Raw genomic sequence first — 19,203 nt, 5'->3', positions numbered from 1 at the left:
ACAGAAGACATATCGGGTCACTGTATTATTTGTTTTTAAATTAGTTTTTAATACTGACTCAACAAAGTTTAGCTGTAGATGTTCCACTGTAAGATAATTAAAATTAAAGTTTTAACATAGCACTCTCTCATTTGTGAATAAAATGAATAAATGTGCACAGATGTATAGTTGTACAATGATTACACACAAGACTTTATAAAACTCTTACCCTGAACCTATAGTTAGATTCTCCTGACAATTACTCCCATTATTGAACTCTACACAGAAATACAGACCTGATTAAGAATCAACTTACTTAACTTTAAGATACGCAATACAGTGTTTGATGTTAAACTTGGCATTCTTTAAAAATCCATCACAGAAAGAAACAATGTTATCAGGTGAACTAATGTCGGTACATTGCTGTATGACGTCACCATGAAAATACAGGGAGTGCAGAATTATTAGGCAAATGAGTATTTTGTCCACATCATCCTCTTCATGCATGTTGTCTTACTCCAAGCTGTATAGGCTCGAAAGCCTACTACCAATTAAGCATATTAGGTGATGTGCATCTCTGTAATGAGAAGGGGTGTGGTCTAATGACATCAACACCCTATATCAGGTGTGCATAATTATTAGGCAACTTCCTTTCCTTTGGCAAAATGGGTCAAAAGAAGGACTTGAGAGGCTCAGAAAAGTCAAAAATAGTGAGATATCTTGCAGAGGGATGCAGCAGTCTCAAAATTGCAAAGCTTGTGAAGCGTGATCATCGAACAATCAAGCGTTCCATTCAAAATAGTCAACAGGGTCGCAAGAAGCGTGTGGAAAAACCAAGGCGCAAAATAACTGCCCATGAACTGAGAAAAGTCAAGCGTGCAGCTGCCAAGATGCCACTTGCCACCAGTTTGGCCATATTTCAGAGCTGCAACATCACTGGAGTGCCCAAAAGCACAAGGTGTGCAATACTCAGAGACATGGCCAAGGTAAGAAAGGCTGAAAGACGACCACCACTGAACAAGACACACAAGCTGAAACGTCAAGACTGGGCCAAGAAATATCTCAAGACTGGTTTTTCTAAGGTTTTATGGACTGATGAAATGAGAGTGAGTCTTGATGGGCCAGATGGATGGGCCCGTGGCTGGATTGGTAAAGGGCAGAGAGCTCCAGTCCAACTCAGACGCCAGCAAGGTGGAGTACTGGTTTGGGCTGGTATCATCAAAGATGAGCTTGTGGGGCCTTTTCGGGTTGAGGATGGAGTCAAGCTCAACTCCCAGTCCTACTGCCAGTTTCTGGAAGACACCTTCTTCAAGCAGTGGTACAGGAAGAAGTCTGCATCCTTCAAGAAAAACATGATTTTCATGCAGGACAATGCTCCATCACACGCGTCCAAGTACTCCACAGCGTGGCTGGCAAGAAAGGGTATAAAAGAAGAAAAACTAATGACATGGCCTCCTTGTTCACCTGATCTGAACCCCATTGAGAACCTGTGGTCCATCATCAAATGTGAGGTTTACAGTACACCTCTCTGAACAGTGTCTGGGAGGCTGTGGTTGCTGCTGCACGCAATGTTGATGGTGAACAGATCAAAACACTGACAGAATCCATGGATGGCAGGCTTTTGAGTGTCCTTGCAAAGAAAGGTGGCTATATTGGTCGCTGATTTGTTTTTGTTTTGTTTTTGAATGTCAGAAATGTATATTTGTGAATGTGGAGATGTTATATTGGTTTCACTGGTAAAAATAAATAATTGAAATGGGTATATATTTGTTTTTTGTTAAGTTGCCTAATAATTATGCACAGTAATAGTCACCTGCACACACAGATATCCCCCTAAAATAGCTAAAACTAAAAACAAACTAAAAACTACTTCCAAAAACATTCAGCTTTGATATTAATGAGTTTTTTGGGTTCATTGAGAACATGGTTGTTGTTCAATAATAAAATTATTCCTCAAAAATACAACTTGCCTAATAATTCTGCACTCCCTGTATGAGACTGAGACCTGACAATTCTACAGGTATCAAACGCTGAATCTGAAAGAAATTGCAAGTATTCATTGGTGTTTGTTGTATTGAAGACAACACCTGGACTTACCTATTGAGAAATGCAGTTAGCAGGCTTATCGTGATGCACACAGTAGGACTGCAGCTCTAAACTGTGCTCCAGTAACAGTGTATCTAAGTAAAGGGGCAGCCTGTTTCTGATTCGTCACACAAAACGTATAAATACTACAGGAAAATAAGCAGCACAACCACAAGGAGAATGAAATGTATGTGAGAATGTACTTGTTCACTGTGATATGGACACTTAGACAACCAAAGAAAGTGTTGAAAGTACTGTATGTGTCAGTAGTTCATGTTTTCATTTAAGTTCATTTCAGGCAAAACACCTGTTAATATATAATGTGTACCTCACTCAGTGTTGATACCTCCATTATAACTTTGAAAATAACTAAATAACAAAACTTGTCAATGTCCTGTCTGGTCTCTTTTCCATTAAAGAGGAAAAACTGTCTCACATTAAATTTCTCAAATTTCATTTCTCACATCTTAAACTTTTGAGTTGAACCACCTAGCCGTTACTCACTCTAGCCTTAAATTTCTCATTTCTAACCTGACAGCAGAGGTACTGGCTATGATCCCGAGCAACAGTCACAGCCACAGTGGTTTTCATTTCAGAGGCAGAGTAAATCATTTGCCATTCAGAAGGTTGGTGACTCCTCCAGTCTTCATGCTGTCGGGAGCAAATGTTTGTTTTTAGATGCAAAAATAGTGTATGAATGTGTGAATGTTTAGAGTAGAAAAGTGTTTTTAGGTATTTTGAGGCTGAATCAGTTTCCCTTTTTGTAAGGTCAAAATAAATAAAAGAAAACTCTCAGAGCTTTCATGTATTTGGTTAATGTTGAAGTTTTCCAGTAGTTGGTATGTTTTTTTTAATCATTTCAAAAGTTCAAACGTGTTTTTCCTTGAAAAAGCTAAAGGCAGCATTTATAAAATTATCAGACTAATTCTCACCAATACCAATACCTTTTAAATCTGAGCAAAACCCTCCTTAAGTTTATTTGCAACATATCCTGCTGTGAATTCTTTATCATGTGACATGTGCATGGTGCATTCACTCTGTCTGAGGTTTTAACTGCTGAACCTGCATGCATTTCTCCTGCTGTTTAGAGATATTTAAACCAGAAGTGTCAACGGGAATAAAAAGAAACAGGATGATCTAATTATCGGATATTGCTTTTCTTGAATGTTTATTTAGGCTTTCATACTGTTATTCCCCCCCCCCCACAGAATATGGATAACGAGCTAAAGTGAGGATTCAGTTACTTGATGCAGCAAATAAGATTAATTGTTTGAAAGTAGAAAAAAATAGTACATGTGTATACATGTACCAAAACCTCAGTTTGCGATGGTCACGTTACATAGATGGCAGTTAGAGCTGGAAATTCCTGTCTGGTTATTGTCTCCTCAAAACCGTAGGCTGTGATGAATTTATGAATTCATACTGCAGTGTGCTTGTCTCTGCTGATAAAAGTCAGTGGAACTCACCCAGATGTCTCTCTCTTTCTCTAAATGACATCAATCATTTGAATATGACAATATTTATTTAATTATCTTTTAAATCTCAAGGTTTAAGTTAATTGATCTTCTATATTGTTTCAGAGTCCACAGCAGAAATAGTGAGAGATTGGGTAGTTTTTTTTAATATACATGAGCAAATCGAATCCTTGCTTCTCACCAGCTGTCGAAACTGTTACCAAAACCTCAGTTTGCGATGGTCACGTTACATGATTTATTTAGGACCACACTTCAATCCGATCGTTCAGTCTGACGTCACTAACCGTGTCTGGGCCTAAACTCTGCTGCAGGTCCATATCTCAAATGATCACTGTGGCGTTACTGAGAGTTAAAACACTGTCTTAAGTCTTTCATCTTTAATAAAATTATCAGCGTTCTGCTCTACCAGGTGTAACAACTGAGTTTAACATCCAGGCATCCAACGGAATTTATGACATTTAACGGAGTTAGAAGTTAGCAGGAAGTTAGCTCGCTAGCTTCAATCTAAATACAATATAGCACGTCCTGACTGCGGGGTTTTGGAAACAAATTAAAACGTACAGCTCTGCTATCACTTCCAGCATAAATGAAGACAGAAAACTAAACAGCAGTGACGTTTGTAGGGTTACTGAAGTTTGACTAGCTGGTATATAATGATCTGCTACGTGACCGCTAGCGACACAGCTATGTTAGCATAATATAAACAAGCTAACTTATTTTCCACTCGATAAAAGTTAATGTGAGTGTTCTCGGTGGTCAGGAACAAATGTAATTGCATGGCAGGATGCTGTAAAAGGACCAAACTTCAGCCAGGAGAACAACTGAGATAATCCATCCACAATACGAGGTTAGTCATTCATATACTGCTGCATGGGCTGGGCTGTAGTTACATCGTAAGGTTTTAAAAACTGAGCTTAAATAAATGATTAGCGGTAATAAAAGCCGAGGGAGGTCAAAGGTGATCACTGACTTTTTTAGGAGCTTTTTGAGATTAAATAGAAGAAAATACAAAGCATTAAACATGTTAACAACACAAAAGCCATATTAAATGCAGACTACTTTAGGCCTGGAAGTAGGATTTGTCACGTCATCACTTAATAATCGGATTCACTTTAGTTTTATTTATATAGCCCTGAATCACAACAACAGTCACCTCTACAGTCACCTTTATAGACAAAAATTTAGTGCAGATGTTCTGAAACATAAGTTTGACAAAGTGTTGAAATATCACCATCAAGCATCCTGTTCCTCTATGACAGTTTATCTACTTGGTGCTTGGTGTCTGATAACGTTGGATCCACTTCAAAGAGAGTTTCACTAAAGTTCAGTGTCACTGATATCAGACAGAAGAGAACTTCTCGGACTCATCGGCCTGTATCACAGAGTTTTACAAATAATAACGTGCACACCTGTCATCTATACAGCTGAGATGAACAGTGGACTGACAGGCTGCGTTCACTACTGAAGAACAGAAGGTTTGAGGTGACTCTGGGGTAAAAATGCAAAATATTACATTAACACAGAACTTTCCTGATTCATTGCTAAGTGTAGATATTATTCAAGTTAAAATACAGTGTGGGCAAGAATATTTTTTCTTGCACTTTCAAGGTCCAAAAAGACAAACTAGGATTTTCAGTGCAAAATGAGAAGCAAAAGTAACAACTGCACCCACAGTTGTCTCACAAACAGCAGGGGGAAAACGTCATTCATTCCACTCTGAGCAGCAAATCACTTCCCTCCTGAACCTGTGTGGTGGCAGCATACACAACAGTTGCCTGTGGCCCTGATGAGAGACAAAAGAGCATTTTGTCTCTTCTTGTTGAACACATCTCACACACCTTTATGCCTCTCTCACTATTACATTGAAAGAGTCTCACTCACTCTCAATATAAAATAGTCTGCATTATTTATCAGTCTTCACTAACTCCTCCATCACCTACCATCTACAGTGGTTTGCGCTCAGATAAAGTCATAGCAGCTGTGGTGGGAGACGGAGATATAGCTAGAAAATCAGAATGTATTAGCAGGTACAGCACATTTTGTTTAAATCTTTATTAGAAAAAATGTCTTTTTTGTTAAAGGTGGTTGTAAAGATTTACATACACCAACTGTACACAACTCTACAAACAGAAAATAATAGAAATATGATAGCTTTCACTTTGTGCTGATGTTCGGTTATTTTGGGAGTCTATCTCGTAGCAGCGTACAAAACATTTGGCTCCAGCTCCCTCTGTGGTGCAGGCCTTCTCATGTTTGTTCTGGTATGGAAACTCAGTGCTGCATAGTTCATGGCATCAGACTCTGCATTCTGTAATGGAAAATGTTTGAAGTCACTAATCTCAAAGGATTAAATGTTAACCTGTTGACATCGACCAGGTCACAGACAGTCCATCAATGGATAGAGCTGTGGTTAGTATAAGATTGACATCCAACTGATATTTATTGAAGTAACGCCCAAATGGGAGAGATGGAAATTTGGTAACATTTTCTGTTTTCTGCATTTTCAGCATAGCTAAAACAATTAAACCATAACTTAGATGGATTGCTGTTGACTGATGGAAGCTAACAGTTTAAATAACTGAATCAGACAATATATCAATAAATCAACTGGAATCCAATGTTAAAATAGATTACCTCACTGTGCTGCAAATTCTGCATTTCGTCATGAGCTAAATGGCAGAAACAGTACATCTATCAGTTCTTTACTCAAAACCTTTGCAATTTCAGTTTAAATTCAAACACATAAATACCTGTATGAAGTTTCCTGATGCTAACAACCAGACCAATGATGACCAGTAGAAGGAAAACAGTTAAACTGCCGAGGATCACAGTTGATAGATTGGTTAACCCATCTTCTAAAAGAACGTCAACTACAAAAAAAGTAGCACATATAGGATATTCTGCCTTTTTGACAATTACTCAAACATTAAAGTAAAAGAACAATCTTACCTTGAACCTTCAAATATGTTGCAGTGAAAACACTTGGCCGTCCCATGTGCAACTCTCCACAGAAATATAACCCAGAGTCAGATGGATCCAATTGTTTGATTTCGAGAAATAGCACAGAGGTGTTGGATGTCATGTTAAATTTAGTATCTTGAAATCCGTCACAGAAGGTAGCACGACTATTAGCAGTGGGCATAAAAGAGATGCGACTGGCATTAAGTCTGTCGGCCAGTCTGAACCAGAATATGTGGGTTGCAAAACTGCTGAAGTTGGAGCACTGCAGTGTGATTTCTTGTCCAGGCTCAACCGCCACAGTGTAAAACTGTGCGAGTGAAACAGATATCCAACCTGAAACATTCAACAAGTATTCATAAAAGACAAATTTCCAAAGAAAGAAACAACACCTAAAACTTATGTTGTCAATTAACTTTTGTAAATGTAATTTAATGGCAACAACAAATTGCAACTAACTACTGATAAAAAATAGATAGGTGTACTTACTGAGAGTAGAGAGTAAAAATGATAGCAAGTTGAAGTTCACCATTGTGCACACGGCCACTGCAACGGCACTAACTGAATGGTGCTCCAGCAAAAGTGATCTCTAGATAAAGAGGTGGGCTGTTCTTATATGTGTAGACTGACTGCAGACCAACTGCACGGGAGCTTGTAGAAAAGCACAGCAACAAAAATCAGGATATCATCGTTTGTTTGTTAGACAGTCTCAGTAATGCTTTTGTAAACCTTTCCTGACACTGGCACATTAACTTTGTCTTTGATTTTTATAACTGCAGAACATGACGATAACTACTGACTTCACAGTCTATGTCATTAAGCTTTTTTACTAAACTAGCAGCTTTGTCATTATAAAGGTACAGTATCCAGCTAGCTAACTAGATAGCTCCTGCAGTTAAAAGTTTATATTCAGGTTAATATTTTAGAACAGTCATGCAATAAGAAAGCCAGTTGCTTCATAAATTACAGGCTGGAGTGCATGTACACAAATAACACAAGCAAATTAACAACATGATTATATCTTTAGTGGATATCTGACCTCTATAAAAGTGATAATTAATTGACAGCAATGGAATAATACCAGTATAAGTTTAACCTTGCTATAGCAGAGGGTGATGTGAGTTTATGCAAGTCTTAAGTCAGTTAAGTTTGATCAGTACTCAGGATGCTGCGAAACAATGTAAGACTGGTTTACCGTGTGTGAAGTCGCGTCAACAAGTTTTGTTTACTGTGTAGAAATAAATTCACTCTGAGCAGCTTTTCCAGATAAACTGACTGAATCAATCCCATTTGTGCCTGAACAAATCAGAAGAATCAGCAATAAAACTAAGACTCCTTACAGACCATGAAAAACCCAATCTTCAGGTCAACTGTGTGTCTATTTATGCATGAATCCAAACAGCCAAACATTGGATGAAAAAAACTCACCTTGATTAACTTTGACCTTGGCATGATTGTTGGTGGCAGAACAATTAGTTCGGGTTAAAAACAAAAAAGATCCAGCTACCCCTCCACTAAACAATATTCCTTTTTTTCTGCAGTGCATCAAACATATTCTCGTATAGACAGTGTTGGGGGAGTAACAGAATACATGTACCAGCGTTAAGTATTTAAAATACAAAATATGAGTAACTGTATTCCATTACAGTTACCGTTTAAAAAGGTGGTATTCAGAATACAGTTACTTTGTTGAAATAAAGGGATTACACGGCGGTATTTTCCTGTTTGATACGTTCGGCTATGCTCTCTCTATTTTTGGTAATTCCACGCTGGTGGAAACGCAAACAGAACACGCATTAAGAGGCTCAAAAGCCTGTATTTTATCTGGCGGCCCATGTCACTAGGGGTGCAACGATACACAAAACTCACGGTTCGGTTCGGTTCGATACTTTGGTGTCACAGTTCTATATTTTTTCGATACAAAAAATGTTCATGCCTTTTTAATTTGTCATTTATTAAAATTATAAATATATATTTTAACTCAAAAGTACAGTTTTTAAATTTAATGTTGCTGAAACAACAAAGTAATAAAAAAAATCCATCTGATCGAGAAATCACACATCTTTGGAAAAGAGTTTTTTACAGAGAAATGGTTCTTTCCAAAATAAAAGCTATACTATACGCTTCTTCTGGGCTATATTCTCAGCAGCATATTAAACATATCAGGTCCCCATAAGGAGAATCATGTGCTAACGGCTGTCTAAATGACTCGGGTAAAGTTTGTAGCATGCCTGTTTGTTGTTTTTGTCTGCTTCCACTTGTCTTTGCACTAGGATGATGTCGGCGTAAATGTGCAGTCATATTCGTTGTGTTCCCACTAGTGCTGTCAGCATTAATCTCGTTGAAATGACGTTAACGCCACAACACGGCAAATCTCCGTTAACGAGCTACCACGGATCGCTCCGTGCGTGGGGCTGGACGGCCAACACATTAACGAGCCAACTGCGCTAACACACTAGCTCCCACCCATGTAATTGAGCATTGCGTGGCACATCCAACATACTGTTTTACTTTTGTCCATGACACGCTTACCTTCAGGGTCATACGTAACATGAAAACCAAAATAGTTCCAAACGCCAGATCTGAATGAGGGTGGGGGAGGTTCAATTTGCCATGTTGCAAGGAGAGCTTAACTTCTGTCTCGCTAGCTTGCCCTGCGCTCAGTGAATCTGCGTTCGACTACTCCGTCTAGGCTGCACTGTCGAGCGCAGATCCACTGAGCGCTCAACACAGACAGCATTGTCAGAAGGAAAGTTGATAAAATAAATTAAAAATTTTGTATTGTTCGATACATATTCGAACTGAAAATACTGTATCGAACGGTTCAATATCGATACGAGTATCGTTGCACCCCTACATGTCATCTCTGCTTGCGGCCGCATAATGACGTGAAGAAATATTTTTAAAAATTATTGCTTAAAAACTGATTTAATATGAAGGCAATAGGCAAAGTGTTACAGGCATAGCCCTAAAGAATGTAGCCTCATGGGCAGTGTAGTCCAGTTGTAAGTAAGCTATTAAGACTCGACTGTACACCGTGTTCGTGTTTTCCTCCGAAGCAATAAGTTCCGTTGGTGCAGCCTTTCAACTCCTCTCTCTGTCTCTCGCTAGCAAAGTTGAACCAGACAACAAAGTAAAGCTAGTTTTCATCTAAGAGCCCAACACGGAACCCGACGTATTAGCCAGAGGTCCCTTTACTACAGTTCGGAGCCGCGGACCTGTTTTATATACGCGTGGAATAGTTTTCTATACGAGATCGCCGCAAAAAGTGCAGCCTTACCTAATGTCCACCCTACTGTTACTCATTTTATATTAAGATTTAAAAATCCAGTTGTTATCGGTATGTCGATTCACCTTCAGTAATTGTAATAAATCACACAGCAATAGTATATTCACCTAATTGTAAAAAGCATGATAATATATTAAATAATCCAAAGTATTCAGAATACTTTACTCTCATTGAGTAACATAACGGAATATGTTACAAAATACATTTTGGTGCATGTATTCTGTAATCTGTAGTGGAATACATTTTAAAAGTCACCTTCCCAACACTGCGTATAGATTACTTTTTTGTTGACAAAAAACTTCATCCTAATATCAAGACTTGTAAATATGATAGTATAGTAATATCTGATAGTCCACTTGTTTCGAACTCAGCTTCCCGGATGAACCTTTTGTGTACTTCTGGGGATTCAATCCTCTTCTTTTGTCAGATAAAGAGTTTGTGGAATATATTTCCAAACAAACTGATATCTTTATAAGAATAAACATTAAGCCTGGCATGGCCTACAGTACGGTTTGGGAAAGCCATATTATATCACACTGTTCATATACTAGAAAACAGAAACGTCTATCTGAATTGATGTACCTTATTTCGCAATTGGATGAGCAACACTCTACAACCCCCTCTCCAGATACGTATAAACAAAGATAAACTTAAAAAGCGGAATTTAATTGAATTGAAGCAGTAGTGACACTTTTCTTTGGTAACCACTGGCTGTCTCAGTGATGCCCATAACACAATGTAGGCTTGACTCTTTGGTATCACTCTTAAACACACAACTTAAAGCATATAACGCATAATCTGATGAGGTTTACACTCATTTAGAAGATATTCAATCTTCAAAACCTGGAGAGAAGCAGGGAGCAGATGTTGCCATCCAGCAAAACAGCTTTTCCTCATGTACTATGCCCCTAGAGCATACAACCTTTATACAGCACAATGTTGATACTGCCCAGGTGTGACGGTGCATTTGTTGCCCAAATGTGCCTGAATACAGAAGGAATCGGTTGCTTCTCTGGAGATATGAGTAACAGAAGAGCTTTTGGTGCAGCCCACGATCGTGACTCCACACATCCATCAGGCTGTTTGGAGGCCTCTCTGAAAATATCTAATAATTTTATGTTTTTTTATTGGGAAGGTTGGAACTACGCAGCCTCTCATCTCTGCCCCCGAGTCTGACCCCTCTGTCTCGATCCCTTGCTCTGCTGTTTTTGACCAGTTTGAGCCTGTGAGCCTGTCAGATTTTGAAAACCTCCATAGCACTGAGTCAGGACTCTTAAAGGTTTTTAATGATATTTTTCTTTCCTTTTTAGGTTTTGTTAGTTTAGTTATTGTATTTATGGGCTTTTGTTTATGTTTGCTCTGCCTCAATTAAAGACATGTTTTCAGTTTCAGTATGTTGTGTTTGCATTGGGATCCACACTCTCTCCACTCTGACACTGCCCGATTTATCTGCCTCTGAAGCAGAAAAATATTTCTTCTTGTCTATTAAACTGCTTCTGGCATGTCTAGAAGATATCAAAACTTTGATTGCCCTAAACTTTTTAAAATGTAAGTCATTCAAACAGATGTGGTCGTGTTTGGTCCTAGCAGACCTTGTGATTCTTTCTGTACTGATTTGGGAACACTGGCACAGTATTTTAAACTTGTTACTAACCTGGGTTTTAAGATGGACTGGGATTTTAAACTGGACACTCGAATTCGGGCAACAGTCAAGTCCACTTTTTTTTTTTTATCATTTAAGGCGTTTAGCATAGATAAGACCTATTTTATCCAGGCCTCATTTTGAAACAATAATCCATGCTTCTGTTTCATACAGAGTAAGTATACACCTCAGTTTGTTTTTTGGATGTTTTACAATATGAACAAGATGTAACTTCACATACTATAAAGATCCAATACCTGATTTAAAAATCATTTATTATCCAATGTCAATAAGCTGTCCTTACCTTTAAACATAACCTTGCTTCTTCCTCTTCTGCCAAGTATCCTTGGCCGAGTTGCTCTGTGTGTGTGTGTGTGTATGTATGAATGTATATGAATGCTAGATAGAAAGCACTTACCTGGAGGAAGCTTATAAAAAAGTGCTTTTTTGAATGTGTGAATGAAGCAAGTTGTACAAAGCACTTGGAGTTCTCAGAGTAGAAAAGCGCTATATAAGAACCAGGCCATTTACCATGTCTGAGTAAAATGATCTCACACTTGTTTCTCTCCCTGGGAAACACAGCAGCTGTACCTTTTACAAGCAGATACACTGTGACAAACTACACACAAGCAGTTTGTGTGTTTGTACAGATTTCTTGAGCGCTTCAGTTTGTTGTCCACATGGAGCTGACACAGATGTACAGTCTGAAACAAGCAGAAGCAACAGTTTACTTTCAACTAACCAAAAGATGCATGAACAGTTCCTGAATAGCACTGGAGAATTTCTACATTTGAGAATAATTCATGACAAAAAGTTACTGAAGGTTAAGGAGAGTAAAGTTGTTATAAAGATGAAGCACCTTATAATGAATGACTGTTGGAAAGCAATGACCATTAATGAACACTTCAGAATTGTGCTGTTATTTTGCAGCAGGAATCAATGTTATGTACAAATGAATATAAAAGCAATATGCAACAAGGATTATACTGTCACAGTCCTGGGTTGGAGACCCAGTGTTTTGTTTTTTGTACTTTTACTTTTGATTTTATTATGAATCATGACTGTTGGTGTTTTGGTTTCCCAGTGTTTATTCTGTGCTCCCTCTGTTTTGTGTCATCCCTGCCTGTGTGTCCCCTCTAGTGTAGTCAGGTCTCTGTGTTAAGCCCGCATCTGAGTCTGTGTCTTTGCGTGTGTGTGTTTCCTGTTTTACTTTGAAGGTCTGTGTCTGATGTCAGTGTGTTTACGTTTCCCCTGTCCCGTCGTGTCTGATTACTCCCAGCTGTGCCCTCCTTCTGTGTCTCATTCCCTCGTTATCACTCTGTGTATTTAAGCCTTGTGTCTGCGTCCTTTAGTTGCTGGTTTGTCTGCGTTTCAACCTCCATTAATAAAGCTCCCTCACATCAGAAGTGCCTGCATCTTGGGTCCTTTAATAATTCCACACAGCTTGCCCCGCGAGCCTTGACAGATATATGAGACCTTATGTTGTATCGTCTGATGAAAGAGTTTCAGATGTATTTATATTAACTGGACTCTATTTTATTTATATATGTTGTGTTTGTTCAAGACATTTAGCATCATGCTTGTTTGGCGACGAAGATTTCAAATGAGCAAGAAAATATTAAGAATTAATAAAACAGAACATACAAATGTACAATTACAGTAGCATTGTTTCTTCACTGCAGAGTTAGAATTGTTGCATCATATCAATATGATAAAGCATCATTTCCAGTTACATAGTGAGTCCGTCTAGTGGCAGCATAGATTGTGTCTGTCTCGATCGCTCTTCTTTTTGCATTTGGTCGAAATGTCGCTGCAGCATATTTTGGGCCATCAGAGCCATGAATCTCATTTGAATAATCATAGCCAGTGTTCAGTTTTTTATGATTGATAATACAATAAGTTAAATAGTTCAACAGAACCCATCACCAATTTATTGATCTTGAGGCTAATTTTTGGTAAACAAAAATGAAGCTGCCAGAAGTCTTGCTAAGTCACCAACAGCAAGGACAAGCTGAGTGTCATGGTCCTGGGTCGTGCGACCCAGTGTTTTGTGTTTAACCTATTTTGATGTTTATTGTTTGTTTAGGTTTTTTAAGGTAGTCCAGCCCAGTTGTAATTATGTTACCCTTGTATCAAGCCTCCCTTGCCCTTCGTGTGTTTATGTCTGTGTGTCTTGTATTGTATTGTCGCGTCTGTCACCTCCCCCTGTACTACGTCTCCCCGTCTCCATGTTTCCTGTTTTACTTTGAAAGCCTGTATTCACTGTCAGTGTATTCAGTTTCACTCCTCCTGTCCTGTCGTTAAGTTCATGTGTGTCAGCTGTGTTCCCATGTGTGGCCACTTCCCCTGATCATCCCTCATGTGTATTTAGTCTCTGTGTTTCATACAGTCTGTGTCGCGTCGTCTGTGTTCCCACCCTCCGTGTTTCCATGCCCGGTCCATTGTCTTCCAAGCCATAGCCTCACCATAGTTTGTTCCCAGTTTAGGTTTCTGTTTAGCCACGCTATCCCTGCTGTGTTTGTACACCTTGTTTTCAGCCATATTAAAGGCTCACCTTCTGTTAAGCTCACTCCCGTCTGCTCACTTGTGTACGCACCTGGGTCCATTACACACACCACCGCACGGCCTGTCTCTGCAGACCGTGACAGTACCGTGACACTGAGACAACTCAGCTTATTTTTATCTGCATAGATAGCAAGGTTTCAACCAGAGGAAATGTTTCATATAAGTGTGTAGTCAGCAGTAATAAAAAAACAGGTCTTTTGCAGGAAGATGAAGTATAATCATGTGTTTTTTTTGTCTGTTGATCAAGACATATAATAGCATAAGATAACACATACAGTATCCAGTCACAGTTATATCCATGTTCCACATGAATGTAGTCTTTATTTTTCCAGAACATTTGTAGTCACCAAGTATCGACTGTTTCTGTTCAGGTCGTGTGCAGATTTCCATTTCATTAACAATCACATTACATGTTTGTTTGGCTAAATAGACTTTGATGGATGAAGTAAGTACTTAGAATTAACAGGAAAACACATGAAAATTTAGTTAGCATTGGTTCACCACAGCAAAGTATTATTTTTTTCTAACAAGAGTTTTTCATTTCCCCAATAAGTCATGATAACCTCATCAGTCAGTTCAAGTCGCCTGCTGATTCTATCTGGTGGAAGCATAGATCACATTCGTCTCGATCGCTCTTCTTTTTGGTTTTGGTCGAACTGTCACTGCAGCATAGTTCACCTCATCAGATCCATGATTCTGTGAAAAGCACATTTATTATGAGTATTATATACATATTAATTATAATTATAGACAAATATAAGCAATAACAATGAAGTGTTTATCTTACATTTCTAAAGGAAAGAGGACAATTAGTCAACAGCTACTTGGAACATACAAACTAAAAATCTTATTTCTCCCTTTATACGATGTCATTTTGCACTGTAATGCTGTACAGGCACATTTTGTTTAAGCGCTGCTAATCAGAGCATAAAAGTACATTTTTAGATTGACTCACCGTGCTGTGGTCCGGATTCTGTTCTTCTTTATTTGCTGATCCACAAAAAACAAATTAGTGTTATTCTATTACATAAACCAATTATACATTTGTGAAGAGTAAAGATTATAAGAGCGATTGTGTAGCTGTAAAAAGTACCCATCTGAAGTTTCCTGTTTTGAACAGCCAGACCAGTGATGACCATAAACAGGAAAACAGACAGAACACCGAGGGTGATACTCGTCAGCTTTGCTACTTCGTGAGCCTCTAATACAAAAATAAAGGTAAAAAGCGACATGGCTGAAATTTATTTCACATTCAAATGTTTTTAATCGTCTGCACAATAAAAGAAATGTTAACTTACGTTTAGAGATGCAGTCCATGTCATCCTGAGGCTCATCGGTGCCTATTCAAAAATAAAGCCTTGATTTTTTAGCCCTCATTTCTATATTTATCTTAATCTATAACCACCATAGTCTTTGCATACAGAGTGTTGACAATATTTACATTGCATATGTAATATAAATTAAAAGAGTAATAACTAGGGATGGGTACCGGTGTCCGGTGCCATGATGGCACCGGTTCTGACATAAACGGTAGTAACCAGACCGAAAAGCAGCGCACATTTCGGTGCTTTATTTCGGTGCTTTATTTCGGTGCTTTTTTTTCCTGAGCTGTGATACACTTCTAGCCAATCATTTTACGTTTCCGAGGATAGTAGGCGGGCCCAGGTACGTACGTTCTTTTAGAGCAGAGCTACAGATTAAAAATGCCCAAGGCGAAGCGGTCAAAAGTCTGGCTGTACTTCACAGCAAAATATGCAAACTCAGCAGCCTGCAACAAGTGCTTCAAGCTGATACTGTGATACTGTCAAAGGAGGTAACACCTCAAATCCGATGAAACACCTGGCGACGCATAGCGTTTTTTTTAAAAGCCCAGAAATGCGCCGTATTTGATAGCTTGCTGCGAGACCTCACACCGAGCACATCTACTGCGGGTGGGTTGCCTGTTATGCAACATCCCCCAAAAACACGAAGAGGAGAGTTCTGGCCCCTAGCCCTGCCAGTGTAGCAGAAATGATGACGGATGATGATGGCAGCAGCAGCCATTCTTCTCTGCGTGAGTAGCTTAATGTTGTTCGTGTGTAATTTACGCTGAGTAGGCTAACCACGTTATTACATTAATGCATGTAAGGTGAACTAGCAAACATCATCATAGCTACATGCGGCTGTCCTCTTGTTTGATGGCAGATACTCCCTTCACCCTGGCCAAAAAGGCTAAAATGACCAAAGAAAAAGTGGAAAACAGTTAAACATGAGAGGTTTAGGACAAAGTTTGTTTTTTCCATTGTTTAAGCACTGCTTCCAGCCAAGAGTGATACCATATATGCCCTATAGCTGCAGAAAAGGCTAACATTGTTATCTTTTTACAAAAAACAGCTGAACATGAGAGGTTTTTGGACTAATTTTGTGTTCTCCATTCTTTGAGCACCGTTTAAGCACCGGCACCGTTTCAAAAGTACCGATTTGGCACCGGTATCGGATAAAACCTAAACGATACCCATCCCCAGTAATAACCGAAGAATGAGGAGGCAAAGACTTTACAATAATCTTACCTCCAACCTTTAATTGCATGACGCTTAAATTTAGACGTGCCTCTGAGACAAATCCACAGAAATACAGCGCAGAGTCAGACAGATCCACTTGTTTGATTTTGAGAAAGACATCAAAGGTGTTTTTTGTCATTTCAAATTTTCCAGATTGAAATTCAGTATTGTACTTAACATTCTTAGACACTGGCTGAACAGCAATAGAGTTGGCTGTGGTTCCGTTGACCAGTCTGAACCAGAAAGTCATAACGTCATATGTGTAAATCCTGGGGCACTGCAGAGTGACAGTTTTACCTGCCTGCACCTCTGAGGTCTGAAACTTAGAACCTGAGACAGCAATCCAGCCTGAAACTGTGGAAACAATGAGATGTTTAATTGCTCTACATGGTGCTACACCTGTGAGTGTAAAGTTACTAATAAGCAAATGTGTTTAAATTATTATATGTTAAAAATACAATAAAAGATTAGCTAATCATGTCAAGGAGTAATAGAGCAAACTTACAGAAACATGAAAGAGCTAAAGCTTGTATCACGTTCATCATCCTGCACATGACTGCTGCCCTGCAATGTCCGCAGATGGTGTGTTCACCAGGAAGGGTGCCACAGTGTGATAAATGTGATAGAGGGAGGAGTTTTGTGTTGCTTTCAAAGCTAAATGCGTTTAGGTCATAGAGTCGTGATACACGTGTTTAGTCTTTAAGGGCTTTTTGCAAGGTTATTTTTTGTCTTTACTTTAAAGAAGAAGAAGAAGAGTGATGTTTCAGTTTTTCTCATACATGCATTATTATAAAGCTGGTTGTTGTTAAAATGCTGATAGTGTCAGGGTTGGCTGTGTGCAGTGTTGGGTAAGTTACTTTAAAACAGTAGTTACATTACTAGTTACTTCTCTCAAAAGTAACTCAGTTACTTCAAGTTACTCGTTACTTTCAAAGTAACTAGTTACTATGGAAAGTAACTTTGGTTTTACTCAGAATTCTCTTGTTAATGTGTTGCTTCCATAACTTTGCCAGTCTTCTAGCTTGTTTACTTGCCACAAGTGCACTGTGCCACCTACCAATAGAAAGGAAAAGATAATGTGCATATTTCGGAACTCGGAAATTCTGCCTTCTGAATAGGAAGATGTAGGCAACACCAGACTGCAGATGAGCTGCATACAGGGCTGGACTGGGACAGAAAATTGGCCCGGGCATTTTGACTAGAGACCGGCCCACCATTATAGGAAAAATCATAAAGCCTTTGAATGAAAACAAACGCTGTTGTGACAGTGATGTACACTGTTTTGATGGTATATATGCATCAATCTATCAATCGTTTGTTGTAAGATTCAGATAATTATTTTTTAAAAGCTAGACATTTTAAATGAGAATAAGATAGAAAAGTATTTCTTTGTGCCCCCCTTTCCCTGTTAATGCCCTACCTGCCCCCCTGGCAAAACTTTGCTAGACCCGCCCCTGCACAGTTACCAGCTGTCAGCTACCTAAAAAAGGATCCTGGGGTTATGTATCTCTCAGAAACAGTTCATAACTTCCCTTCAACTCATTCATGTCACCTAAAAGGTAAACCTGTTTCTCCATCACCTGTTCAGCTCTGATGATCCAGTAAGGACATCTCCTGGTTTCATCTTCATGTTTCCCTCTCACCAGATATACAAACCGATATCATGACCAGCAGCTTTTTTGCAGCTGTGGCTCCAGCAAACATCAGCTGATACTAGAAATTAATATTAAATAAATTCTAACAACAGCTGATCAAGCTTAAACGTGCTGCTGTTGTTTACCGCGACATCCGCTGGTTTCCTCTTTCGGCGCAAAGTGGGCGATAAACAAACAAGAGAGCCGATCAGCTGATCATTGATCAGTTTTCATGATTGAAGTAGAAACGGGAGAGGGAGGGGAGAGAATGAGAGAAGAAGAGGCAGCTGTGCAGCGTAAACACAGAATAACTCCAGCTTTGTGTCTTTTTCATTGTAGCTGAATTACGGGACAAACTGTTCCTTTTCACCTCAATAAGAAACGCGTAATATTTTCTCTGAATACCAGACGGGACGGTTGGCAACTCTAATAACTTATGAACAAAATAAAGTTCAACATCATTAACTTCATAGCACCCACCCAGCTGTATAGAAACTCCATCATGCTAGCTAGCACGCAGTACGAAAAAGTCAGCATAACGAAAATAAACTCCACCTAAACTTGGTATATATATCTGACCCAGAGAAACTGCAGGTCATAACTTCTTACCTGAAGTTCAGTTCACACTTGGACCGGCGGCCACCTCGGGTCTCTTTTCCTTCTGCGTCCCCTTTCTCCAGCGCGAGAACGTGTTGCTTTCTCTCATCCACCTGCTGGCCTCCACCACTTGCTAATGTTACTGAATCTGTGGAAGCTCCGCGATAGCCACCACACGAAGTAACGAGTAACGACCCTATCTAAATCCCAGTAACGACTAACGCGTTCCTGATTTTGGCATAATAACTAGTTACCGTGCTCGTTACCACAATAATAACGTAGTTACTGTAACGTGTTACTTAATAACGCGTTAGTCCCAACACTGGCTGTGTGGCAGGCAAAGGGTAGAACCAAAAGAAGGGAGTTTTATTGCTGTAAAGTTTTAAACCATAGCTAAACACAAAACTCTAAAACTAGAAACTAAGAACTGGAAACAAAA

The 19,203-nt window shown here is 39.1% G+C and overlaps 2 protein-coding genes across 2 annotated transcripts; both read right to left on the bottom strand.

Annotated features, from left to right (window-relative positions):
* Positions 1 to 5,727: 5,727 nt before the first annotated feature.
* Positions 5,728 to 7,029, bottom strand: LOC147336146 (uncharacterized). The gene is made up of 5 exons (XM_086287640.1): positions 6,987 to 7,029; positions 6,489 to 6,833; positions 6,290 to 6,409; positions 6,174 to 6,208; positions 5,728 to 5,847 (listed from the first exon to the last, which is right to left on the bottom strand). Exons 1-5 carry the CDS (start codon positions 7,027 to 7,029, stop codon positions 5,728 to 5,730), a joined length of 663 nt encoding a protein of 220 aa, XP_086143766.1.
* A 7,558-nt stretch (positions 7,030 to 14,587) lies between these two features.
* LOC147336145 (uncharacterized) lies at positions 14,588 to 17,087 on the bottom strand. Its single transcript, XM_086287639.1, has 6 exons — positions 17,039 to 17,087; positions 16,543 to 16,887; positions 15,292 to 15,333; positions 15,087 to 15,194; positions 14,949 to 14,983; positions 14,588 to 14,689 (listed from the first exon to the last, which is right to left on the bottom strand). Exons 1-6 carry the CDS (start codon positions 17,085 to 17,087, stop codon positions 14,588 to 14,590), a joined length of 681 nt encoding a protein of 226 aa, XP_086143765.1.
* Between the last annotated feature and the right edge of the window lie 2,116 nt (positions 17,088 to 19,203).

This window comes from Aulonocara sp. 'chitande type north' Nkhata Bay, linkage group LG3, assembly GCF_057382095.1.
Source record: "Aulonocara sp. 'chitande type north' Nkhata Bay isolate Kocher_YH1m ecotype deep benthic linkage group LG3, A_spYH_male_GT1.1, whole genome shotgun sequence".
In the NCBI taxonomy this organism is placed as follows: domain Eukaryota; kingdom Metazoa; phylum Chordata; class Actinopteri; order Cichliformes; family Cichlidae; genus Aulonocara; species Aulonocara sp. 'chitande type north' Nkhata Bay.
This window is presented reverse-complemented; position numbering and strand designations above follow the sequence as displayed.